The sequence below is a fragment of the Prosopis cineraria genome, unplaced genomic scaffold (genome assembly GCF_029017545.1).
Source record: "Prosopis cineraria cultivar Desert tree isolate PC_DT_omini unplaced genomic scaffold, ASM2901754v1 PC15, whole genome shotgun sequence".
Lineage (NCBI taxonomy): Eukaryota > Viridiplantae > Streptophyta > Magnoliopsida > Fabales > Fabaceae > Prosopis > Prosopis cineraria.
In genome coordinates, this window is record NW_026555346.1 from 1,668,762 (window position 1) to 1,694,222 (window position 25,461).

General features: G+C 37.0%; 3 protein-coding genes, 1 non-coding gene and 2 pseudogenes across 5 annotated transcripts; 5 read left to right on the plus strand and 1 right to left on the minus strand.

Moving 5' to 3' along the window:
- The first annotated feature begins 1,373 nt into the window (after positions 1-1,373).
- LOC129294681 (homeobox-leucine zipper protein ATHB-12-like) lies at positions 1,374-2,608 on the plus strand. Its single transcript, XM_054933136.1, has 2 exons — positions 1,374-1,945; positions 2,043-2,608. The coding sequence occupies exons 1-2, from the start codon at positions 1,574-1,576 to the stop codon at positions 2,319-2,321; spliced, it is 651 nt and encodes a 216-aa protein (XP_054789111.1). The 5' UTR covers positions 1,374-1,573; the 3' UTR covers positions 2,322-2,608.
- A 329-nt stretch (positions 2,609-2,937) lies between these two features.
- TRNAL-UAG (transfer RNA leucine (anticodon UAG)) lies at positions 2,938-3,017 on the plus strand. The gene has a single exon. It is a non-coding gene; the product is annotated as a tRNA-Leu (tRNA).
- Positions 3,018-3,797: 780 nt separating this feature from the next.
- Positions 3,798-5,655, minus strand: LOC129294695 (ubiquitin-60S ribosomal protein L40). The gene is made up of 5 exons (XM_054933155.1): positions 5,448-5,655; positions 5,280-5,366; positions 5,048-5,150; positions 4,222-4,288; positions 3,798-4,099 (listed from the first exon to the last, which is right to left on the minus strand). Exons 1-5 carry the CDS (start codon positions 5,548-5,550, stop codon positions 4,073-4,075), a joined length of 387 nt encoding a protein of 128 aa, XP_054789130.1. The 5' UTR covers positions 5,551-5,655; the 3' UTR covers positions 3,798-4,072.
- A 3,367-nt stretch (positions 5,656-9,022) lies between these two features.
- On the plus strand, positions 9,023-10,268 carry LOC129294535 (probable 6-phosphogluconolactonase 4, chloroplastic; annotated as a pseudogene).
- A 3,268-nt stretch (positions 10,269-13,536) lies between these two features.
- Positions 13,537-16,530, plus strand: LOC129294536 (probable 6-phosphogluconolactonase 4, chloroplastic; annotated as a pseudogene).
- A 3,997-nt stretch (positions 16,531-20,527) lies between these two features.
- LOC129294610 (rab GTPase-activating protein 22-like) lies at positions 20,528-25,237 on the plus strand. 2 transcript variants are annotated; one of them, XM_054933027.1, is made up of 5 exons: positions 20,528-21,077; positions 22,585-22,720; positions 22,811-22,860; positions 23,132-23,185; positions 23,336-25,237. In XM_054933027.1, the coding sequence occupies exons 1-5, from the start codon at positions 20,905-20,907 to the stop codon at positions 24,576-24,578; spliced, it is 1,656 nt and encodes a 551-aa protein (XP_054789002.1). In that variant the 5' UTR covers positions 20,528-20,904; the 3' UTR covers positions 24,579-25,237. The 2 variants fall into 2 exon arrangements, with proteins under 2 accessions (XP_054789002.1, XP_054789003.1); XM_054933028.1 differs by having other exon boundaries at positions 20,936-21,395.
- Positions 25,238-25,461: the final 224 nt, after the last annotated feature.

Genomic DNA, 25,461 nt, shown 5'->3' on the forward strand with positions numbered 1-25,461 from the left:
ATTCTCCATTGTACAATGAAATTTTAGAATTTAGGGGCTTCTTTTAAATTACGTTGGGTGAAGGTGTCGTATTGAAACTTTTCCTATTTGCTTTTACCGAGGCTTCCCTTGCCGTGCAAATTTTGGCCTCATACAGCTTCCCATAAAGCCAACCCTCCCACACGCCCCTAATCTGCCCACGCCTTGGAAGCCATGGTCCTGGCAGTGCTACAAAACAAAACGCCCAATTTATTGGCTTTGTCCTTGCCCAACTATAATTACGTGAAACCTGGCTTTTTGTCATTTAACCCCACACCCCGACAGTGTTTTGTCTCTGTTAGGCGACTCCAATTGACCGCTCTTTGATCCCACTCACGATTCCTCTCTCCTTATAATCTTATCTCCTTATCGGCTTCCCAAAATACAGGCCTGCCGAGTTTACCACAGTAACAACATGGCTCAATTTCTGCTATATTTTTGACATCATCTCGCTGGCACCACTCCTGTGGCTTCACTTCCACCTAATAAAGTTGATTACCGATTGCACTTGAAATGGAAACACTCTAGTTTTCAACCGGGGAACGCTGTCCCATTAATTTAAAAACAAATTATTGCATTGAATCTGAAGTCAGGAAACTGATATGTATGAACTTATTTTCCATCTTTATGATAGAAGTCTTCGCTTTGTTACTAAGCCGTGCATGATACGTTTGACTAAATCGAGGAAAGCATTAGCGATCCAGACTTGAGAAAGCTACCCGTGAACCTGACAAGGGATGAGAATTTCTCGTCAGCAGATTCCAACAGCAAAAGAGAAGAAAGATCTCTCCTTGGCATAAACATCGGTTTCTTCCATGCTAAAAAGGTTAAAAAAAATAATAATAATCCCAAATTCAGCTGAAACTTTCATTCAGGCAACGTGATATCTTATACCAGTCACGGTCAGTCTTTGGCAGTTACGGAGCAATTCATGTTCTGAATGGCTATAACGATTATTCCTTTCAATCCCCCATACAGCTTCCCCCCCCCCCCCCCAAAAAAAAAAAAAAACAAAACAAAACAAAACCACTAGCTTCCGAGACAATAATATGAAGCCTCAAGTAACTTATCGTGAATGTGTAGAAGTTGAGAACTAGGGAATGTTAAACGACGAACGTTAAAAATATCAAACGCCAAGAAAAAACACCTCGAAAGATTACTGATATAAATTCCTTCTTCTCAGGAAGGCGCAGATATTTTCCATTTATCTTTAAAAAAAGAAAAGAAAAGAAAAGAAAGAAACACGTGTGCTTCTTTGAGTGACAAGTGGGCAGTTCCTTGTTCAAATAAAAGAGTGTTGGCCCTCTAGGAAATCTACAGGAAGAAAAGCAAAGATAGTTGTTTCTACAGAGCACTAGAAAGCAAGAGCCACACGTCACCTAAATTCACTGGCCAATATGACCCTTTAATTACAAGTTCCCGCAACTTAATAGAAATCACCAACTATGTATTCTGCAGCCTATGCTCTTCATCAGACTTTTAAATCTTTCATCAAATTCCTACTTGGTCCATAGAATTTCAAATTATTCCCTTCTCAGCTACCGCTGATTTTCTAATGATGACGAGTGGTGAGTATACTCAAGCATCAGAGGAACATAACATTGGAAGCTTCACCGGCTCAAAGCCACCTGAGATTCCGAGAAAGAAGAACAAGATAGAAAATGGGAGGAGGTTTAGTGATGAACAAATCCGATCACTTGAATGCATATTTGAATCAGAGTCAAAGCTTGAGCCAAGAAAGAAGATGCAACTAGCAAGAGATCTTGGGTTGCAGCCACGCCAGGTTGCCATATGGTTCCAAAACAGAAGAGCCAGATGGAAATCAAAACGGATAGAGCAAGAATACAGGAAACTCAGAGATGAGTATGACAATTTATCATCTCTGTTTGAGTCCATAAAGAAAGAGAAGGAATCCTTGCAAGCTGAGGTAATTAATTTGTGTCTTTTAGTTGGAGTACCTGTACAATTTCCAACGCCATATATGATTATGTCACGTGTGTGTGTGTGTGTGTGTTTGACAACAGGTGCAAAAGCTAAGAGATTTATCGGAGACATGTAATGGTGATTGTAAAAGGGAAAACAAGGTTGGCATGGAGAACAGCACAGAGGATGGTGCTTCAGGCAGCGGACAAAGCAACTGGATGTCTGAAGCAAAGCCAAATTTCTCAAATGAAAGGTCAGAGGATGCCAAGAATTATGATATAAGAGAATTGGCATCGATTGAAAAATGGTATAATGTTGATCCAAGTGGTCTCTTGGATCAGTCTTGCAGCAGTTCTCAGTGGTTAGATTTCTGGAATTGAAGAATTGATCCGCACTCCACAAAAGCTTAGTTGTCATAGTCCCTTGAAGAAGGATTAGCCAATCATTGGTTGGGTCTTCCGCTGCCAACACTTGAAAGCATTCTGGCCCAAGAACAGCGCTGAAACTTACATTGAATTAGCGAGGATGATCAAAGATGAAGTTTTGTAGACCTTGAGATGATAGAGATAGAATTGAGATTTGAGATAGTATGATTTAGCTGTTCATAGATTTGGAAGAATGAAGTGTGTATCATTTCATCTCTGTTCATGCTTGCATTCCCTTTCAACCTTTGTGCCATCCTACTACATCCTTTTGTCCTCATCTGTTCTGGTTTTATCACTTCAAGTTGAGCTAACTAAGTGGCTATAGAGTGATTGCGTGAGATCTTTAGAAGATAGCAAACATACCTCAAGTTTAAAAAGAATTAAAGTGAAATATTGCTCGATATAGGCGAGCAGAGATCTTAATTTCCTAGTTTGATCTGTTGCTTGCTCAAATCCATTCTATCCTAATTTAACACCATTCATGAGTAAGACCTTCCTCAAAGAAACGAAGAAGCTAACTGTTAATTTCAACTTAACAGGAGTAAAATGATTCTATCAATCGAACACAATTGACAGTTTGGCCGAGTGGTCTAAGGCGCCAGATTTAGGCTCTGGTCCGAAAGGGCGTGGGTTCAAATCCCACAGCTGTCATCTTTCTTATTTGCATTTTTATCATTTGGAGAAGGGGCAGTGCACCTGAGGCACGTGTATCAGTGTATCCCTAGAGGCATCAAGCAATAGCGGAGCGGATGTTTCTTAACGAGCTACCCTTTGGAGAAGCGACTCAGACTCCACTTGTTTGACCGTGTATTTTGATCAAAGACCGAATGGGACACACCGCCCCAAAGATCTGTAATCTCTAGGCTAGGTTAATGGCCTGAATCTCCCTTTCGTAATTAAAAACCACAAAAAAAAAAAAACAGTTGTTAGTTAACTGGCTGGATTACCATCAACGTTGATTTTTTTTTTCCCCGAACAATGAAGGCAAGTAATGAAACTGAGGATTAACAGTTAACAATTTTTAAAATTCTAACACACGAGTTGGAGAATATTTTAGGAGATATGTACATGCATTTCAGTTTTAGACAAATAATAAAATGACTTTTATAATAACCAACCAAAATATCAATGTTATTTGTATCATTATTTAGACAAAAAATACAGTAATACAAATAGCAAAATGCATTATACATATCCAAAGTACAGGATGTGTATCATACCAGATACGTATAAAATGAGAACATTTATTAATTTGTTTATTTATTTTAATCATCGTGATCCCTAGGTTCAAACAAAAAGTAGTGTGGCGTGCACTAGTCTCGTTAAGGATGAGCTATATGTTCTTTGCACATAACTTGGGACTTTGCTCCTTCCCTATGGCAGAACTTTGCGTGGGGTTTCAAAACACTTAGGGGCAAAAGGAGATCAACGTAATGCACATCGTCAAAATCAAATACAAATAGATAGTGTCACATAAAACAGAGACATGATTGTCCATACGATAGTAATGCATCTCCAGCAAAATGTCAAAAATTAACACCAGACCAAGAGAAACCGCTCATGCGGCTATCATATAATAATAATAATATTATAATAATATGTAGTTTATCAAGCCTACAATTGTAACAAGAAAATCAAGCTTTCTGGATCTCAAAATAGATTAGCAATCCACGGAAGCCAAGGTTCTTTCTTCCAAACGTGAAAGTTTACTTGATCTTCTTCTTAGGCCTCAGCTATAATAAAAGAATGAAAACAGCATATTCATTATTAGACATGATACAAAAAATAAGCCACTTGTAAGATAAACAATGTCACGCAGCTCAAATCCTCAAACCATAAAATCAAAATGGTATACCTGGTTGCTATGTCCACATTTCTTCTTCCTGCAGTTGACAGCACGGGGGTGCAAACGAGCATAACACCTGCAAAGCAAAATGTCATATATATAACCATGTCAGTAAAATTACACTCCTTACAAGCATCGGATCATTATCCTCTGCTGACATTTTACAAGCACTGGAAACCAAACATAAACAAACACTCATGACTGCTAGTTAAATATGAGTATACAAAAGCAGCGCAGTGCATAAAAATGTTGATTATACAACAACAACAACAACAAGCCTTTATCCCACTAGGTGGGGTCGGCTACATGGATTGCAAGACGCCATTGTGCTCTATCATTTATCAAGCTTTTAGGAATATTATTAATTAAGAGATCGCGTTAACAACTTCTAAAGTGCTCTCTTAAGCCTTCCTCTATCTCTCTTAATCGGACTCAAAGTTATATGTTCCACTTTTCATAAAAATGTTGATTATATCGCAATTATTTTCCAACAATCAAACCCCCAGCGCTATCCAACATTAAAATTCTGACTTCATCACAGTTTTACTTGGGACAAGCAAAATGTATAATTGCAATATATCATTGATCTCAAAAAAAAAAATTACAAATACAAACAACATTGTATATTTCATATCCAGAGAGTACGAATGTGAATGTGTTAGGTAAGCTCACTTGCTAATTGAAGGGTTTATGCCAGAAAAGTCATCATAAACAAGAGTGGCACAGTCCATATCATGAGAACTACGTTGGAAACTGCCATAATTAATTTGGCCGACCCTCGAGTAAATAATTACAAGATCGGTAAGAGTATAAAAGCTCTGCTGTACGAACTTACTTGCGGCATATCATCTTATCCTGATTATATTTCCTGGCCAATGCCATCAAAGATGGCTCGATAATACCCCCGCGAAGTCTCAAAACAAGGTGCAATGTGGACTCTGCAATATAGAGTAACCAGTGAAATTAGATTGACAAAGCAAAGCCCTTAATTTATTTTGTGGCAACCCAAACAATAATCGGAATATTGAAAGAAGAGAAAACAAAAGCATCCAAATTAACAGACCAACCTTTCTGAATGTTATAATCGGCGAGGGTACGGCCATCCTCCAGTTGCTTCCCAGCAAAAATCAATCTTTGCTGGTCCGGGGGAATACCTGGGCACCAACGAATAAATCATGACCAAAAAAGAAAATCACAATCATCATGCTCTGCAGTGGATATACGAAGAAACGCACCTTCTTTGTCCTGAATCTTAGCCTTCACATTATCAATGGTGTCACTGGACTCGACCTCGAGGGTGATGGTCTTCCCTGTCAAGGTTTTCACGAAGATCTGCATTTTCTTCGACTTCCTCTATACCTTCTTCTCTATCAACTTCCGCCGTAGGCGTCCTGTATTGAGTCGAGGGCTTGAGGCCGGGAATGAGGGTTAGCTGCTTCCGCAAGCCACTTTTTAGGTTAGGGCTTTTTCCCCTGCATTGCGCCGCGTTTGGTAACGGGAATTAGCCGGTTCGGGTAGCCGTTGGGCTTTTGGGCCCATCACATCACAACTTATTTAAAACCAATAATAATTGAGTTAAATGGCAAATTGATTCTATAATTTTTTTCAGAGACATTGGTATCATGAATTTTTTGATGAAATATTTTTGTCCAGCAACTTTTCAAAAGGAGTGTGTTTTGCCTTGCCATTAATTTCACTATTTGTTGATCATTAAAAATTAAGTTTGATCAACAGAAATGCCACATTTAATTGTAAACCTTATATGTAGAGTCCCCTTACATCTTTTTTTGCTTTTCTTCAATTCTATCAAGAGTAAATCATGATCATCATTGAAATGATCATCCTCCAGTTTCCTTCTTGGGGATTGCTCTTCCTTGCAAGGAGTGATCTACAAGATTAAAGGATGCACCACTAGCAATGGGGCTTCGATCAGAGAATTTATGTTGATTATATGCAAAATCATGTCATCGTTGAGGCTTAGCCAAATCCTTGCAGCCGTCGTTGGCATGAATGGTGACTTTGAGCATAAAACTCCAACATTAGCAATGTGAGGTGAGTAAATGTCCTGTTTTATAATTTGAATTGTTAAACACTCTCGTAAAGGATTTTAAATCAAGATACCTAGGATCTATTCCCTATCCTCTGCTTTCAATGTGTCCCAACTACTAGTTGTCGCCAATAATGATAGAGGATAACTCTGACTGGGTCTAAGATGGGGTTGATGTTGCTGAGGATGCATTTTGGTGGTGACCATTGAGGGAGGCAGTGTAGAGGAGAATAATGGCTATTCGATGCTGGAGAGGTGAGAGTGCAATATTCTATAAAGGTTGTTGCCCTTGCCACAGGGAAGAAGCCATTTTTAGCAATGAAGGAAAGAGAGCCACCCAGGAATGGGTATTTTAAGCTCTCTAAAATCGAGCATCACTTCATTTTAGCACCTTTACTTTGCAAGGAATAATCAAGATGACTAAGGGATTGGAGGGCGTAATCCATGGCATTGCCTGGAGACAATGAAGTTTGATTGTAAAGACATGAAATCTTGTCTGAATAATCTTCTAGACATAGTGTTGTGTCGAGAGACATGAGCCTTAGAGCTCTATTTTAAGATGTTGAGCTCAGGATCGTTGTTGTCTAACCTTGAGGACTCCATTTTGAAAGTTGTCTTGTGAAGGGAAAGAAACATTGCATATCTTAGACATATAGAACCAATGAGCTCATCCAAGTGTCATATCCATTGGTCAAACTCAACTTTTGATAGTCAATAGTTAGTGGATTTAACGACAGGGTACAGAAGTACTCTTTTAAAAAGTTCTTAAGTAAAAATGCTCCATAAAAAAAGTTTAAAATGTTTAGTGTCTTTCGAAAAAAAGTTTTAAGGTAAAATTGCCCTTCAACCCATAACAACAACAACAACAACAGATGAATTTAATTTTTATTTTGTGGTTAGAAAGTTACAAAATTACATTTTAAAATCTTTAATCTAAATATAAGATTTGGCATTTTTTTTTCACAATGTGAAACTCATGTTTTAAATTTTAATAGAAATTTTTTAAAAAAGCTTATTTAGCCAACATAGCTTAGTAACTAATTAGATAATTCATTGCTACTTTTCAAAATTTGATATTGAAATATGATAATTCATATCTAACAATTCAAAATTGAATGTGAACTATTTAAAGATCTTGTCTAAACAATATATTATAGATTATTACATCTCAATGTATAATTTTGAAAAATAGATGAAATATTTACAACTAGGCTTATTGGCCAACTTTTCTCATGTGAGTTGCAAATTTTGACAGTTCAACGTACATGCATTTAAATTTTAAATTTAAAATTTCACATTTTAAGTTGTAAATTTAAAACTTTTATTTAAATAATTTAAAAATTTTAAATAAAAAAAGATGATTTGAGATTCAAAGCAAAAACAAAAATAAAAAGTGATGAGTTTATATACATTTTTCAATTGACAAGAAATAAAAAAAATGAGTTATGAAGAGACAAAAGGTTTGAAGTGACTTAAATTTTAAATGACTAAAGTGTAAATTGCGTATGGATTAATGAAGCTCTCATTTGAATACACTAAAATTTATAAATTTTGATTTGAATCTCTCATTACATTTCTTTTCTAATTCCAAATTCCCTCCATGCCACATTGATTTAAAATTTCAGTCATTTAAAACATAAAATTCTCTTCGTGTTTTTATTATTAATATTTTTATAACTCTTAAATCTTTTTTTTTCTCTTATTCCCATCTCTTATCTATTAAAAAATAGAAACAGGCTCATCCTTCTTAAATTTTTTCATTTTCATTTCAAACCTACTTATCTATCTTTTTCATTTGAATTTTTTAAAACTCCTCAAACAAATAATTTTAAATATGAGATTTAAAATATTTCAAATCTAATCCAAATAAAAATTCATTAATTCAAATGCTACTTTAGATTATTTAAAAACCAAATATCCTAAACTACAATTTTACAACCCTTCGATCCTGAGATGAAATTAAATTCATTCATTAGACCACGCAAGGTAAAAAAGTCTGTGAGAATTTGTTAACATGGGAGCACCGCGCACAAAGAATTAATTAGCAAAGCGACGGCCCCCTCCCCATCTCTATAGTTCCGTTATCTTCCATTTAGCAATCCATCAGCCAAAGAAGATTCTCCTGGCACTCTTTCAAGTGAATTTTTCTTCAAAAAAACCACTTTCACTTTTTGGCACAATAATATTTTTAGAGCCACGTACCCAATGAATGAATACCATAAAGAACAGAAGGGGAGCGAGGGTGATTTCCTTGATCATAAAAGGATCATTTGCCTGCCTGCCCCTTGGACCGTAGAGATCTCAGGAATAATATTTTGGCTTTTCAGGCGCGAATAACAACTTTAGTTTGCCCTTCAACAAAGAAGATTTCATTTGTTAACTTCTTTGCCGACATGAGTTTCTTCTTCACTTCAGAAATTCAATTTCAATGGCACATTTTATTTCTCACCACCCTGCTTAATTAATTAAATTATCAGCATTTACGTTGTTATTACCGAATTGAATTTCAATTTTCACACCCGAATCGGGTATCCGTTTATAATTCTTCAACCAAGTCGGCTAAAAAAGGATCTTCATTTTATTATTCGGACACACAATGATTCGCTTCAAATATCCTCTCAAGGATCCATGCCTTTCTTCTCGCGGTAACAGAGAGATCTGAGTAATAATATAAATAGAGGCGACGAGGAAGCAACCGACAACACAACACGACATAGCTCATAATTTCCGTCAATTTTTCGTAGCAAGAGTGAAGTGTGAAACCATGGCCACCTCTGCAGCTGTCTCCCTGGCCTCCAGCTCGGCCTGGTGCAATCCTCAAACCAGGTTGTTGTCAAAACCACAATCTCCACCCGTGGCCTTCCTCTCTTCACCTCAAATTGGACACAGATCCCTTGTCCGCCCTCTCAGCTCCAACAATGGCGTCTTTCCACTGGGCCCCAGGCGAAACATGCCCGGAATAGTTGTGAAGGCGTCCATGGACATGACCGTCGAGGTCTTCACGAAGGAGCATCTCGCCGTCTCTCTCGCCAAATACGTTGCCGATCTCTCCCAACAATTCATCCGAGACAGAGGCTACTTCACACTCGTCCTGTCCGGCAACTCCGTAAGTACCTCAAGTCCGTCTCTTAATTGCTCTGTTACATGCATGTCTCAGTTCAATTCAAGTCTTCTCGATTTCCCAGACCAAAAAAATTTCTTCGAAAATTTCAGGAAACTGGTGGAGCCTCCGTATGCCAGCACAATCCCATGGTCCAAGTGGCATATTTTTTGGGTGGACGAGAGAGTGGTGCCCAGGACTCACGTAGACAGCAACTACAAGCGTGCTTATGACGGATTTATCTCCATGGCATGTTATGTGCTCTGGTTATTAGATCTCTGAATACAATGGGTAAATTAATTTGCAGCTTATATACCGTGTCATGACAATGAAAAGAAAGACTTGTGTTGACAGGTGCCGATTCCACCTTATAATGTGTACTCCATTGATGATGCGCTGCCAGCTGAAGGAGTAGCAGACGTGTACGAGACAACGCTGCGGCGTTTGGTAGCAGGGAACGTAATAGCATCATCGACACGAACTCAACGCCCTAAATTTGATGTGATGTTACTGGATATGGGGCCTGATGGGCAGGTGGGTGCTCTGTTCCCGAATCACCCGGCGGTGAACCAACGGAGAAGTGGGTGGCGTGCGTCAAGGACGCGCCGAAACCCCCGCTGGAGAGGATAACTTTGACGTTGCCGGTGATTAACTCAGCTTCCAACATAGCCATGGTTGTCACCGGGGCTGGCAAGGCGGATGCGGTTTACACGGCGATCGAGAAAGAGGAGACTGATCCAAAGCTTCCGGTTCAGATGATTTCGCCGGAAGGAGAGCTCAAATGGTTCTTGGACAAAGGTGCGGCCTCAAGGCTGCACAAGTAGATTAACCATGGAGGTGCAAGAGCCTTTTCTCAATGGTTCTTGGAATTTTTATTACCGTTGATATGACAAAACGCATCCAGTAATTTAAAAAAAAATGAAATCTATATAAATTAATATGAATATTTCAACGTTTATATTTATATTTAATTTTAAAAATATATAACAAAAATAAATATATACCTATTTGAACCAAAATCAGAGCACCAGGCCTAATTATAAAATATCTTGAATTCTAAACTAAAAAAGGTAAAGTTTGACCCAATTATAATTTAATTTGGCGTAAATAAGTGAAATGATGTGTCTAAAGAAATGTTTGATAGAATCATACTCACTTCACCTACTATTCAAAATTCTCGATGCTCCAACACTCACTGCTTCTCATGGTGGAACTCCTCTAAGCAATTATAAGCATGCATAGTTATTTGCTCATATTGGTGCTAACTCAAATTTAAAAAAAGACATGCTAGTTCCATTTGTTATAAATAGGCAATGAGTGTATAAGTCAAGGCTCTCGATATTTTGTCAAATTTACACCAAATTTGCTCATCACAATTACTCAAATCTCAACCTGCATTGTCTTCAATCTCACCTAGCACTACTTAATTACTTTCTTTGCACAAACTTAACTCTTTAAGCGAGTTTTTCATACTTGATTGTCTCTCCATATTCATGAAGCACCTCATTATATTACCCTTTTCAATTAATGCAATTGAGCCAAGCACTCATTTGTAATGCACCCTCTACTGTCATTTTCATAAGTCACTTGAGTTCTAAAAAAATTGTAATAAAAGAATTGAGGAATTCATTTCAGTCACTGATTACAATTTACTTCTTTGAAGACATGCTCATCTAGCACGCATGGCACCCTTAAACAACTTAAGGGTTGCCACGCTCCGATCTCTATATTGAAAATTAGGCCAACAAAACCTTCATTTTTTTAATCTTTACTCATTGATTTTTCATGACATAAATATCATTAATTATCATTTTCACAATAAAATTTTTAGTAATTTCTTCTCAATATAAATTTCATTAAATTGATAAAAATTTTATATTTTCTATGAGCGTTTACTCTCCGTTTAGATAGGAAGAATAGTTGAGAGGAAAAAAAAAAAAAGAAGAAAAAAATTAAAAAAAATGTTATCGTTCCTTCTGTTTAAATAAATAGGAAAAAAAAAGAAATAGAAAATGAGCAAATATCATAAAAACTACAACACCATCATGTCAAGGTCGAAATATATCACGTCTTTGTAAGAATAAATTGAAAACAAAAACTATATTAAAATCGGCACAATCGAATTAGTTGTTAAGAAATGTATTTTCATATTATTATATTTTAAAATCAAATCACCTAATAAAAATATATTATTTTTACATTTACAAATTAAAACTAGGAACTTTTTTAAAATTAAATATAATAATGTAAAAATATATACTCTCGCAGTTACTAATTTGATTATGTTAATAAAAAATAAAAAGTGGGCACTTTTTAAAATTAAATAAAAGATTTCACAATATATAGCCGGGGTTGAAAATTTTCTGATGCATGAGATTGGAAGCGATAAGGTTCACTTGTTGTTGGAAACGCCGAAGGTTTATTTCTTATATTGTTTTTCTTGGCATTATAATTTTTTTCTGTTTGTCTAACCTTTTTAAAATCTCCTATGCCTAAGACTGGAGAGGATAAGGAAAATACAAATATAGAAATTTTAGGATTGCGAGAACATATAAGAGGGAAGAAGAAGAGAGGTGGGCTGGCAGTGGAGAAAAAAAATTCCTTTCAAAATCTCTCCACCTGTTGCGAGAAAAGTTGAGGATAAAATGTGGAGTATTTTGCAACTAATTTTTTTTTCATGTCTTTTTTTTTCTTACTTTTTCTTCTTCAACTAAATAAAGCAAAACTTATTTTCTTTCTTATTTTTTCCTAAGTTCTATTTCTTCTAACATCTTCTTTGAATCCAAACAAAATATTAATAATGTAAATGCATCATTGGGATGTTTAAAGTTATGTTTAATCTAACAAGCACTATTACTTCAATTGATAATTATAATAAATAAATATATTAACACGATAATAATGTACAATTATCACAAAATCTTTATATTGATAAGGTCGAATCATATTAGAATAAAAATCATTCGTATTATAAGTTTTAATAGTTTGGTTATTATAAAAAGAGTAACTTTTTGTTAGAAGAACATCTTAACAATAACCTTTTGATTTTTAAATAAGTAATTTTATGGTAAATATCCAGCACATAGTATTCGATGTGTTTTGAAATTTTTGTTGAAATGCTTGATAAAATTTGTTAGTTATAATTATCATAATTTTTTTCATTAAATATAAAATAAAAGAAAAATCAAATGACAAAAATACTTTAAAAGCAAACGTGTCATTATCTTATTAAAAATAAATAGATTATATAATAATCATATTTTTAAGATATTGAAATAAATGTACTATACATACTTAAATGAATATATATAAAATTGAAATGAAAATTTTATCTAACATCTCAAGATTCATATAACATGCTAATTTAAGGGAATAAAAAATATACAACTTTTATATTTTATTAAGAAAAAATTAAGAAGTTGGAAAGCTTTAATCCTTTTAACCAGGGTCGTGTCTCATGTTAGACAGATAAGGTGGTCGCCTTGAGCCTCAAAATTAGACCACTCATATCTTACATAATTGGTCATTATCTTTCTTGTTGAGCATCAATATTAATTATATGTCTTGTTAAGCAGTTATTATTTTTTTTATTTGGAATTAATGTTAATTATATATTCCCATCAAACTTTATTGCCCCATGTTCCATCGCAATTATCACTCCTATTTTCAAATTTGATTAATCTTGTAACGCCTAAATACATGCCATAATCACTGTCTTTCCTCTACCACCACTCTGTTTTCAACTCTCCTCCCTTAAATCTTAATCAAACCTTTGTTTTTCAAAATTAATATTATTTAAATCTTATTTAAGATAAACCATGTTGCAAAATATATTAAATGAATTTGCTGTATTATCTATTGGAAGTGAAATGTCAATTAGAATTACTTGATTATAAAAATTTAATATTTGATTTTGCAGTTTAAAAAGCTAAAAAAATAATATGAAAATATATAAATAATAATATAACAAGCCTCTTAAATAATTTCGCTTTACACTTGAGAATTTCTTCACACCAACCCTGCCCTTAGTCCTCTACCTCCAACCTTGCCTGTTCTCGTGGGTGCGAGGTCGGAGGTTCAATGAAATGTCAAGGCTCGATTGTCAACTAATTTCTAAATCAGTGTTTTACTATAAAAACGAAGTTCCATAGCCCCCAGAACAATTTTGTTGGACAAGATGCTGTCACCCGACCCTGATACTGATATGGGCTTCACTGAATGCTTCAACAGCTGTTTGTTTGTTTGTTTAGGCCTCCACTTTCCAACCAATTCAAAGCACGGAGAATCATCTCTCTACGCAACAGTACGTAAATCAAAATAAGTCTTAAATGTATCGAGAATCAGTGCATAGAAAGTGGAGTGCTTAGAATCAAATGGCTGCAAAATTTGACCCAAAAAAAGGCTGCAACAAAATCAAACGGAGGAATTGCATAAAAAAGAAAAGTACAAAGGAAAAAATGTGACTGTTTTTGCAAATTACTATTTTCTTTATCTATCTGACCTTAGTAGTAGTACCTCACGTACTCTTCAATTTAATTAGCGGCGGGTTCCCAACTTCTGTCGTAATGAGTAAATTAATGCCACAAGACATGATATTCTGGACCTTTAATTTGGTGGTAGCGTTTGGTCTGTTACCACCTCTTTCCGATTGGATGTCACATTGGGTGATGATCTTGCCCTTTTTTCAATTTTTGAAAAATACTCGTGGCCTTTCTTAGCTCGGTGGGGAAAAACTAAATTCTTCTTGAAAAAAAAGTAAAAAGATTTTTTTGTCCTTTCTCTTTTTTTCGGACATTATAAGCTCGAATTTTGTAATTCAAGTTGAAGAGTCATGCCTCTAGGAGTTTGCCTTTATCATAATTTCTTTGGAATGTAAAGTGAATGTGAGAAATTACAAGTATTACAAGCAATGCGCGGCATTTGATTGCATTACTGGTGTGTTAATACAACTGGTGCTCTAAGGAGACGGAGAGAAAAAGAATGAGTGCAAACTAGCCTGAGAAATTGAGCTTGGCAAGCACAACGACACAGGGTTAGTGTTTGTGTTTCGTACTAGTTAAGCTCGGTGGATTTGGCTGAGTGTCGAGACGGGTGGTAGCCAAAGTGAATGAGACCAAGTCATTAGGTTCCCCAAATGTAGTGTTTCACTCAAGTCCATAAGGTTGGTTCGCTGTTGGGCCGGGATTTCAAGCCCAGCGCACTAAATTCGGTCCAAGCGGACATTAACAGGGACAAGTGCTGATCCTGGAAGATGCAGCTTGGGCAAGCAAATATCCTAAAGAGACTCGGCTCAAATCTAGAGACAGATGTACATGTCCCACTCTCAACATTATTAAAGGGTGATGAATAAACATCAAAACTTTGAGTCTTTATTATTCAGGTTTTAATAACTAAAGCACTGATGGCCAAGTCGGTACATAAATAAATTGAATACAATGTTCTTGCTTCCGTGACAGGCAAAAATATCCAAGTTTTGTGCTTTGCTTCTAACGCACGTAAGATGATAAGAATCAAAACAGCTAAAATAAAAACGAGTAGCCAGTATATATCCAAATGAAACAAAGCCTCCATAAGACTGAAATTGATCACTTTGTAAACAATGGCATTTCCCTAAACTTCCACTCTGTAGAGCAGCTTATTATGTGCACAAAATAACTCAAATCCCTATCCTTGACGACGTCGTTTCTTCCCTCCTAACTTGCTCATCAGGAGCTTCTTTGTCAACCTGAGAGGCACAATAAAGTGTTTTCGTTGCCTCGGGTGAGTCGAAAGGGATTCGCTAACCCAGTGACGGCGTCATTGAAGTGGGAGAAGGGGCATACTAAAGTAGAGGTGTTTACGAAGGATCATCTTGCCGTGTCCTTGGCTTACGATGTCACTCAGCTCTCAAATAAGTATATTAAAGAGAGAGGAGCTTTCAACGTCGTCTTGTCTAGCGGCTTTTTGATCAAGTACCTCTGGCGAGTCATCACTCTGTCCTCTTTATCTTTTTGGTGCAAAATGCTGATGTATACGAACATTTTGTTGACCGTGATTGTCAGGGTCTTACAGAGCATGAGGGAAACTTATTTGGTTGCTCATTTAATCCTATGTTATTATCTTGAGGGTTACTTTAGTTCATAAGAATTTCTAGTCTTTTGACGAGTGCATTTAATCAAGGCTTTATTGTCATAAATTAGCTTTATTTTCTGTGAGAATTTCAGGAAATTGATTGAAGCTCCATACGTGGAATCCATTGATTGGTCCCAGTAGCACGTGTTTTGGGTAGATCAGAGAGTTGTGCCCAGGAGTCACTTGGAAAGTAACTACAAGCTCACTTACGACGGATTCATCTCCAAGGTATATTAATATTACGTGCAGCTTTGACAAAATGTGATTTGATAATTTTGTTGCTATTTAATTGAAATGTATGGTGTTGGGACTTTGGAGGTGCCAATTCCTAGGGCTCAATTATATGCCATCGACGACGTGTTGTCGCCAGATGGAGCGGCGGATGTTTGGGAGACCAATCTTAGACGGTTGGTGAAGAGCAACGTGATAGGTTCGTTGGAGGAGGGGTTTCTGAGGCATGAGCTGATGCTTTTGGGCATGGGCCCTGATGGCCATATGGCGTCTCTGTTCCCGGGGCATCGACTTCTCTAGGAGGATCAGAAATCGGTGTCCTACCACACCGACTCCCTAAATCCGCCACCGTAGAGAATCACTTACACCCTACCCATCATCAATTCTGCGTCAAACATATCCATGGTGGTGGTGGGCACTGGCAAGGCTAACGCCATTAGGGCTGCACTTGAAGATGATGAGGAGAAGCCAGAGAAGTTGCCCCATTCAACTGGTCTCACCAAAAAGACGGGAGATCAAGTGGTACTTGGACAAAGGAGCCGCTTCAAAGCTCTTCAAGGAGTAGGACCCACATGCCTCATTTGCTGTCCATCCTAGCTTAGCTTCACATCTTGAGTAACAAGCATATGCAATAATGAAAACAATATAATAATGGATCGCATTACTCATTTAGGATGTAATTAAACTCGATCGAGTACATTTGCCTTGTTAATTTACGTAAATTTCTGATCTCACTTGCTCTGTGAACGTTGAACTGGTTCCTAATGAGGAAAGGTGCAATATAATTGGTTCTCATTAGAAAAGCCAGAAAGGTGCTATGCATCTGCGTGGAAATAAATTTCACTCTGTCTCTGTAACTTGGTCTTAGTTTCAACATAGACGAGATCTATATTGCAACCTCTCCATATAATTAATGGGAGGGTCAAGCTGACAAATAATAAATACAGTATCTTCATACAACAGACATCTTGTTAAGCTATGTCTAAGGAAATTAACCAACCCTGCGTGATGATGATTTTAACACTGCCAGGAGTATTACTCAAGTGATAAAGACTGAAGTATTCATTAGATTCAGAGCCTTTAATTTTAACAAATCTTGGGGCTATGGAGGATTCCTACTTACTTAGCATTGTCTCGGACATATGTGAGTCGGGTTTGTTCTGTTCCTTTTCTTAACCGGCTGTCTTGTGGGTTTTGCATGGATCCGTTTATTTCTTGAGAACTTAGATCCCTTTAAAATTGAGAATAAATTTAATTTATAGTCTAAAAGTTAAGAGGAGATCGATAGAAATAGATCGTTTGGATACCAACCTTTTCCCAGTTCATTTTGACGAATAAAATTTATGGAGAATATGGGGCCTGTTAGGCGCATGCCCTAGGCAGTGACTGTTGGCAAATTGGCTTTCATTTAAGGTTCAATCCCTTGCCTAAGAACCACTCCAAAGAACATCCACTTGCAATTAAGCAAGGGGCCAAACTGTCAATTGGGGGGGAATGATTGTGCTTTTACGTTTATGTGATGTTATTTAAATGGCACTGCTTTTGTGTCATTTTCCTCTCCCTTGTTTTGCCTGCTTTGCCTCTTGAACCTACATCGATTTCCTCAAATTAGTTTTTCATCTAATATGCAATCAAAATTAAATGCCGGATAGTGGGTACAGTAAGATCGTGTTTGTTACGTGATAGACATAATGCTTAACGTAAAATGTACCTTTTTTTTTGCTTCTCCCGAATTTATTGAGTTTATAAAGTTACATTCAGAGGTGTTTTATTATGATATAATCCAATTAATATTAAAAATGCTCAAGCAGGGTGAGTCCCAATCAATTGTTAGAATTGATAAAGCACGAAAAGAAGCACTTCATCATAAGCAGATTTGACGACAATCACTTAACATTATTGAGGCGGTTCTTTAAAATAACACGGCATGGTGGTGTTGTCCTTATCCCGCAAAAGACACAACTTTCTTTGGATACAAGGTTCATTCTCTCTGATATTTCTTTCATCATTGTGATAGATCACGACAAGGACCTACATTGCATGAAAATATGCAAAAAGTTCAACACATGGGCATCACTTAAACCATTATTTAAATTTGTTTCTGCAAGCTATTTTCTTCGTTATCCATTATTCCTTGCATGCCAATGATTCGATTGGTATGCTTTTCTGAAGGATCAATGTTCTAGCTAGAAGGAAAGGGTTAATAACTTAATACTCTTTCTAAAGATTTGTGCACCGAGAAAAGTAATGCATGTTGTATTTAAAGTTGCCTTCATGATAATGATTGTGTTGAAGGGTTCAGGTTCGAAGAAACACAAACGAAAGGCCAGAATCACTGCAACCTATGATGCACGTGTTTGATAAAATGTACAGACCAATATTCATAAGTTGCCCTTGTTGGATCTTAAAGTGGCAGTTGATGTGAAAGCCAAGCACCAACACCCCACTTGTCTTTAATTTCTCGTTAATTTAGAAATTCAAGTCGCTGAAAAGTGTTCCCCATGGGAGCCCCATAAGAATGTGAACAACAAAAATATACCCGATCCATATCCTCTCCTGTAATCAGTCCACTTTAAAGGGGCAAGAAGAAGAAAACCAATAATGGTTCTTTCTTTTGTGGCATATGTATGGAGCTTAAGTTAAACCAAGGGAATATTAGTTGACCCAAAAAGAAAAACAGAATCATTCGCATGTATAGACGGTAAGATAACAACACGTTACCACCAGATCAAAGACAAGATAGATGACACTGCATGTGAAGGGCTCTCGAACACGAGTTCCACTTTTTTATCTAGCGTCATTCTCTCTCTTTTTTGAAGCGCCTGTTTTTGTTGACTAATGCTTTTAAGTACATGCTCACACAAGATTAGGTTAGTTGCTCGTTTGCTGTTGTTATATCAACAGGCCAGAGTTGAAGTTTTCTTTGTGTAAATTATATCTTTTCTTTTTTAAAGTAATTTAATCAACAAGTTTAATGACTTGGTGGTTCAAAGAATCCCACAAATGCATGTCACTTCTGGAAAAGCCTCAAAAATCCCCAAATTAAACAATTGGTTAATTGCAGGAATAATACTATTATAGGAGTGGGTTAAAGCCTGATTAGACAATATGGAACTTGGTAGTTTTTTAGTCCCATTTTCACCGCATATGTGCAAAGCTAGGCTTGGATTTCTTATTGTCTTGCCATGATCAATCCATTTTGACTGTATTTTTACCATCTATTGGGTCGGGATTAATGCCAACAAGCAAAATGCCTATTTTTATACTCGACTAGATGTGACACCCAGTAATAAACCGACAAGTTTTTAATTGGAAAGAAGATGGCTCCATGCATATAGACAAAATAAATTCAAACTAGTCTCATATCAGCTTTTGACCCTCACAGAGACATGTATAATAACGTGGCTCCTTGGAAAACCACCCCCAAAAATAAAAAAAACTTTTTTTTTCTTCTAGTTGGGAAAAGGATTGATTTGGCCTTTGATCTTGTACGTTTGTCATTTATAATCGTGATCCTGAGAAAGATTAAAACGATAGTTAGTTCTGTTTTGGTTCCTCTTTTAATTCTCTCTATTTATTTGAATAATTAAGTTCTTAACTATTTTTCTCATTGCAAGATGTATGTATGTTCGTGATCACTAAGACAATGAATACCACATCAATGCTCTTTCACCCATCGTAGATTGCATTTTTTTTTTTTATCATCACTTTGCACTTCCATTGTTTAAAGATCCAAATCTTTTTCAGTTTTCAATCACTGGCCTTATCTTGCTTCGCCGCTTCATTGTCTTGCAGGTCGTGGAATGTGTCCTCGCCAATTGTTATTCTTTAACGATATTGTTGTAAAAGGCACATCAAATTTATCATGTCTCTTGGCCTCTCTGTATTTTTCTTTTCTTTTCTCTTTTTTGGCCACAATCTCCCTGGTCTATAAAACATCGTTTAATAGTATATTGTTACGGACCCACAAGTCATAACTTTGAAAAAAAAAAGTGTCGTTTGTAATGGAATCACGCAGTCAATATTTACTCCCAAGACTATTTATTAAAATAAAAATTGACCTAAATCATAATTAGTCAATTTCTCGATTAAAAAATGTTTAAATTGATTGGTTGTATTTTAGTATAGATTCGTGTTTTAATTCCAAATTATTCAATAGCATCAGGTATGGGATATTACTTTTCATATCAATTAAGAAATTTATCACAGAACTAAGATTGAAATTGGAATTTGCAGCGTGTCGTGTTAGCTTACGTTAATATGTTATGCCATTCTTTTGTGCCATGCTAGCAAAGTCGGCTTTTACAGATATATATGTATAAATGTGTGTGTATAAATATAAGACAAAGTTTGTAAACATGAAGAAAATTTATAATAACTTGCATGCGTATTAACAATTTATATCCATGTTTTTTGTATTAATAATATCGCATATAATCCAAGTCAAGAAATATTTTATATAATATGGCAATTTCGTCAATAATATTGTACGGACTAGGTAACTAGGTATAATTCAAGCCTTATATATGGCATGGAGTCCTAAAATTGAGCCATATTGTTACAAGCTGAATGGTTTGTTTAAATTTGTATATTTTATATTAATTAAAGATTATTGTATTTTACCAATCAAATAGTATACAACTATACATAGTTTAACCTGATCATATATGTACACTTTTTTGGCCAGAAAAATATATGTACACTTTTTTTTATTTTTTATTTATTTTTTTGGGAGGGAAAAAAAAGGAGAAACTCTGGAAAACCGGTCAATGCACTATATACGGACTGACGGAGGAGAGCCGTGGTTGGATGGTTTAATGATGGAATAGAATTGTAGAATGTTGAGAACGAGGAAGGCTAATTGTACTTTTTTTTGTAACAGGCAAGCGACGTCGTATCAGTCCGGTGAACTTGGCGGTGTGGGAGTAGGGTAAAAGCACGAAGCAAAGCTCTCCAAAAGCTGAGAATCTTGCCCGGTCTTCTAATTCAGTGCTTTCCCTCATTCCCTCTCAGCTGGCAGCGCCAAATATTTTTTATCGTGTTACAAAATCATAGTGGGAGAGCACAAGAAACCACAAGTTTGCTGGCTTCCGGGTTTGCTTGGTAATAAACAGTAAAAGCTGAAGAAAGCTCCGCTGGTTGAAGAAGAGGAAGAACGACGAGGAGAAAGAAGGGCATTATAGTAATTTCGACCTCCTCCTCCATGTTCGCATCCGCTCATTTGGACACCAACAGTGACGCTCCCATCATCTCTGTCGGCGGTGGCCGCAGTTTCTGGTTAATGGCAGCGCCGATCACGCCCTCCGCCTCGGCGGTGGTGGTCACGGCCTTGGCTGGGGTGGTTCTCGTCGCTGTGATTTTCTACGGTGCCAGTAGGTAAAAAACTGATGAACTGAATAAAAACAAAAATCTCATGAAGAGAGCATTAGAGCTTCGAAAAACCCTAGACACGTTCGGTCTGGCATAGATGATATTGTTTTCTATTCCGGTTCTGTTCCTCTAGAAAGTTTTGTATATAAGGAGTACATAGATGAATCCCCTTAGAAGAAGTCACAATTCATCTTCGTCGTCTTCAAATTCCTCTCCTTCTTCATCGTCGTCGCCATCATCATCTTCATCGTGGATCCATTTGCGTTCGGTTCTATTCGTTGTTACTTCTTCCTCACCAGCTTCTTCTTGTTCTCCCTCTGATCGGTGAGTTCTTCTCTCCTTTTGCTCTCGTTTTTTTTCCCTATTTTCAAAGCTAAGATTTTTTTGAGCTCAGATTTCTATTTAGCTTCCGTTTGTTCCGGGACAGATCTCCATCTCTAAGTATCCCAAACCTTACTACCCGGGTTAGCTAAGCTGAATCAGCATGTATCTACTGCTTTTGTGCTTCGACTTCCATATTCTTAGTATTCTGCCTTTGCCTTGCAGCATTTCGTTCTATCCTCAACTCTCTGATACTTGATGCTGTGTTACGCTGGTCTTATTATGCTGGTATAATTGCTGATTTGTCAGATTCACGATGCTTCCCCCCCCCCCCATCCCCCATTCAGGTGCATAATTAGGCAGAGAAGAGAGAGGGTGAGGGAGAAAGGTATTTCGGTTGACTGTATTATATGGAAAATTTGAGTTGGAGCCTTTCTTATTTCCTTTAATTTCATAGCCTTCTCCCATTCGTCTGTCAAATCTATGGCTTGTGTACGAATCAGCTGGCAGGATAGCGCTGGTGAATGTCTTGGACACATTTTAACTTCATTATGGGGACGATATTGTTGGCCTGTCAAATGGTCCGCAGCGTCTAGGATGCTAGATTGTGCGTCTAGGATGCAAATTTATGATGGATGTCGATCTGTGGTTCAAGAACTTCAAGTTTATGGCTTTGTGGTTCAAGAACTTCAAGTTTTTGGCTTTTCCTCCTTTTATCTCTCGTATTCTCTTCAACTTTCTGGTTAAAAATTGGTAGGGTCGCCCCTTATCAAAATGGAATCTGTCCATCAATCAACTAAAACTTAAATGAAATGAATAGTGGTCATTCTGTAATCATGCGGTTGTAACCATCCATCTTGATTTCTTAAGTCTAGCTGAGTGGCTTACAAATTGAAGTAGAACAATACAAAGAGAAACGACTTATTATTGAGCGCATCTGGTTTTATGCATTAGGTGCTCTAACACTTCGGAAATAGGAATAAAATATTTTACAAAATGATGTGTGAAAATCTGACAATTATCATTGTGTAATGCTAATTACTTTTAATATGTAAGGAAGAGATTTTTATGTCGGCTTTTTCATACCTTCTGATGTTTCTTTTCTGTCATTGTTGGCTGTTTATTGTCTATTTTCAAGCTCCCTTGTACATGGGTAGGAAGTAATTGGTGATTGTTTCTTGGAAATTTTCAGAGGTCGCCTCAAATCACCATGGTCACGCAGGAAAAGAAAACATGCACTTTCACCTCAGCAGTGGAAAAACTTGTTTACACAAGATGGAAGACTTCGTGATGGTGGAGCTAAGTTCTTGAAAAGAGTTCGCAGTGGAGTAAGTTTACTTTTCTGTTTGTCTTGACGTTGAACTTATGTTTCTATGTTTCTGTTTTACCATTTGGAGTTAATCAAAATGGTTTTGCAGGGTGTTGATCCCACTGTTAGGGCTGAAGTTTGGCCATTTCTTCTTGGAGTGTAAGTATGCTTTCTTCCTAGTTTCATTTCTAATGGCCATCACTGTGTCTATACTTGTATACTTGAAATCAATCAAACATGTTTGCTGTATAGTTGCTCACTTTTGGTGCTTTTTCTCCATGTATTACGTGTTTGGGTGGATATTGATTACTCTTTCCCTAGATTTGGATTATTGGAGCGGTTTACTCTCTATTTCATGTTCTTTTCTAAATGAATTAATTTGATCAGACAAACTTCTATATGGTTGCTGATTATTTATTCGTTGGAACAGCTATGGCTTGGACAGCACTAAAGAAGAAAGAGATGTTATAATAAATCAAAATAGGTAGGCATACAAATTTGGTCTCTAAATGTGTTATATAATTCTTTTCTGCTTGGCTTGTATGAGCTTGCCACTCTTGCAGCTCATTATGTTTTCTTCTTGCCCCCCCTGGTTTAATTTTGCATGGTATTAATTCCAAAACTTTAAACACAGAAAGCAGTATGAGAAAATCCGCAGGCAATGCCAGAAGTTTCTGAAGGAGAACAATGGGAGCTTCAAGTTAGATGATATTGGTGGGGCTAGCAGTGATGGAGATAGTGGGGTTGTCATTCAAGATTCTGGTTCTCTTAGTTCTGAAGATGTTGCCAGTGCCAGGGAATCCCTTTCTAGTGAGGAGAGGAGCCCTGATGTTGAGGACTCCGATGATCCATCCAGTGCATTGATTGAAGGAGACGATATTTCTAATGTCAACAATGCTGCTACCTCTGCACTGGATACTGATTCTTCTGATTCAGATTCATCAGAAAGTCCTGAAATAATCCAGAATTTCCCCTCTGGGAATGGCCAGGAGGAGAATGTTCCCAAGACAGTTTCCAAGGAGGATTCTTCATCCCAAATGGAGGCCTCATCAAAACTTAAAACTAAGGAAGATTTTGCAACATGGCAGCGTATCATTCGACTTGATGCAGTGCGTGCCAATGCAGAATGGCTGCCTTACTCCCCCTCTCAGGCTGTGGTATCAGAGGGCAGGGCACGGCGATCTGCTGAGGTGGTTGGCTTGAAGGATTATGGTCACCTAGAGCCCTGCAGAGTATTCCATGCTGCTCGACTAGTTGCTATCCTTGAGGCATATGCACTATATGACCCTGAGATTGGCTATTGCCAAGGTATGAGTGATCTGTTGTCTCCTATAATAACTGTTATATCTGAGGATCACTTGGCTTTCTGGTGTTTTGTTGGATTCATGAAAAAGGCACGGCAGAATTTTAGACTTGATGAAGTAGGTATAAGGAGGCAGCTTAATATTGTTGCTAAAATTATCAAGTTTAAGGACTCCCACCTATATAGGCACTTGGAGAAGCTCCAGGCCGAGGACTGTTTTTTTGTTTATAGGATGGTGGTGGTATTGTTCAGAAGGGAATTGACGTTTGAACAGACTCTCTGCCTCTGGGAAGTGATGTGGGCAGACCAAGCAGCAATTAGGGCAGGTATTGGGAAGTCCGCATGGAGCAGAATAAGGCAGCGTGCTCCACCAACAGATGATTTATTGCTTTATGCAATAGCAGCTTCAGTATTGCAGAGGAGGAAACTGATTATTGAGAGATATAGCAGCATGGATGAGATCATCAGGGAATGCAATGGCATGGCGGGACAATTAGATATTTGGAAACTGCTAGATGATGCGCATAACTTGGTGGTGACCCTTAATGACAAAATAGAGACATCATTCCGGTGACTGCTCTTGGTTGATCATTGAAAATGGTTTACAACATTTTTCAGAGATCTTATTTATTTATTCAGTCTGCGAGGTCTCTCCTCTGGAAGAAAAAATAAGCATTGCAGATTATTTAACTTTGAGCTCCGCTGCTTTAACTAGCTGTCGCATACATATTCAAGGTTCAGATGCCGTAACGGTGGGGCTAATGGGGGTGGAAGTTAGTTAGATGTATGTTTTTTTTTCCCAACTTTTCTCCATTGTTTTTCCTTTCCTTAGAATTCTGTTTTCAGACGAAGGTCTGGGGACTCTCTGGAGCACCGATGCAAGAAGCAGGTGGGTAGGAGGGGGATGCAACCATCACAAGGTTGAGAATACCATTTTGCGATATGTGATGTCTTTGAGGTTGTGGAGCTCTGGTGCTTGAGCTTGAGCTCTGATTATATTGCATATCATTTGGATCTTTAGAGGCCACTGGGGTATAAAGACTGAATGGGGATGTCACTGGAGTTAATGGCATTTCCTGTTCTGTTGGCATTTGAGTTTTTAATAGTCGACAAAACATAACTCTAGTATGTTCGAAGTGCCCCCCTGATTCTGGGAGATATTGGCCTTGAAAATTAAAATGGTAACGTTGTTGGGTGCACGTGCAAACTGCCCCAGACCCCATTCACCTTGAAGCGATTTTGTGCTTGAACTCTGGAAGCCAACTTCACATCAAACGAACATTTTCCTTGAAAAAAAAAAAAACAAACTTACACACTTAATTTTATGTACTTAAAATATTTTTTTTAATTAAATTATGACATCTATAATTTTAATAGATTATTTTATTTTATAACAAATTGTTATTAATATTATACATTGAAATTCACATATCATAACTTGATTGGATGAAATATAT

What these genes read in the sequence shown, in the direction of transcription:
- LOC129294610 (XM_054933027.1), top strand. Translation starts at nt 20,905, where the DNA reads ATGTTCGCATCCGCTCATTTGGACACCAACAGTGACGCTCCCATCATC. An exon ending in TGAAAAGAGTTCGCAGTGGA is followed by an intron (nt 22,721 to 22,810) that starts GTAAGTTTACTT and finishes ATGGTTTTGCAG; the next exon opens with GGTGTTGATCCCACTGTTAG. An exon ending in GTTATAATAAATCAAAATAG is followed by an intron (nt 23,186 to 23,335) that starts GTAGGCATACAA and finishes CTTTAAACACAG; the next exon opens with AAAGCAGTATGAGAAAATCC.
- LOC129294695 (XM_054933155.1), bottom strand. Translation starts at nt 5,550, where the DNA reads ATGCAGATCTTCGTGAAAACCTTGACAGGGAAGACCATCACCCTCGAG. An exon ending in TAAGATTCAGGACAAAGAAG is followed by an intron (nt 5,367 to 5,447) that starts GTGCGTTTCTTC and finishes GTTGGTGCCCAG; the next exon opens with GTATTCCCCCGGACCAGCAA. An exon ending in CGATTATAACATTCAGAAAG is followed by an intron (nt 5,151 to 5,279) that starts GTTGGTCTGTTA and finishes TCTATATTGCAG; the next exon opens with AGTCCACATTGCACCTTGTT.
- LOC129294681 (XM_054933136.1), top strand. Translation starts at nt 1,574, where the DNA reads ATGATGACGAGTGGTGAGTATACTCAAGCATCAGAGGAACATAACATT. An exon ending in AGGAATCCTTGCAAGCTGAG is followed by an intron (nt 1,946 to 2,042) that starts GTAATTAATTTG and finishes GTTTGACAACAG; the next exon opens with GTGCAAAAGCTAAGAGATTT.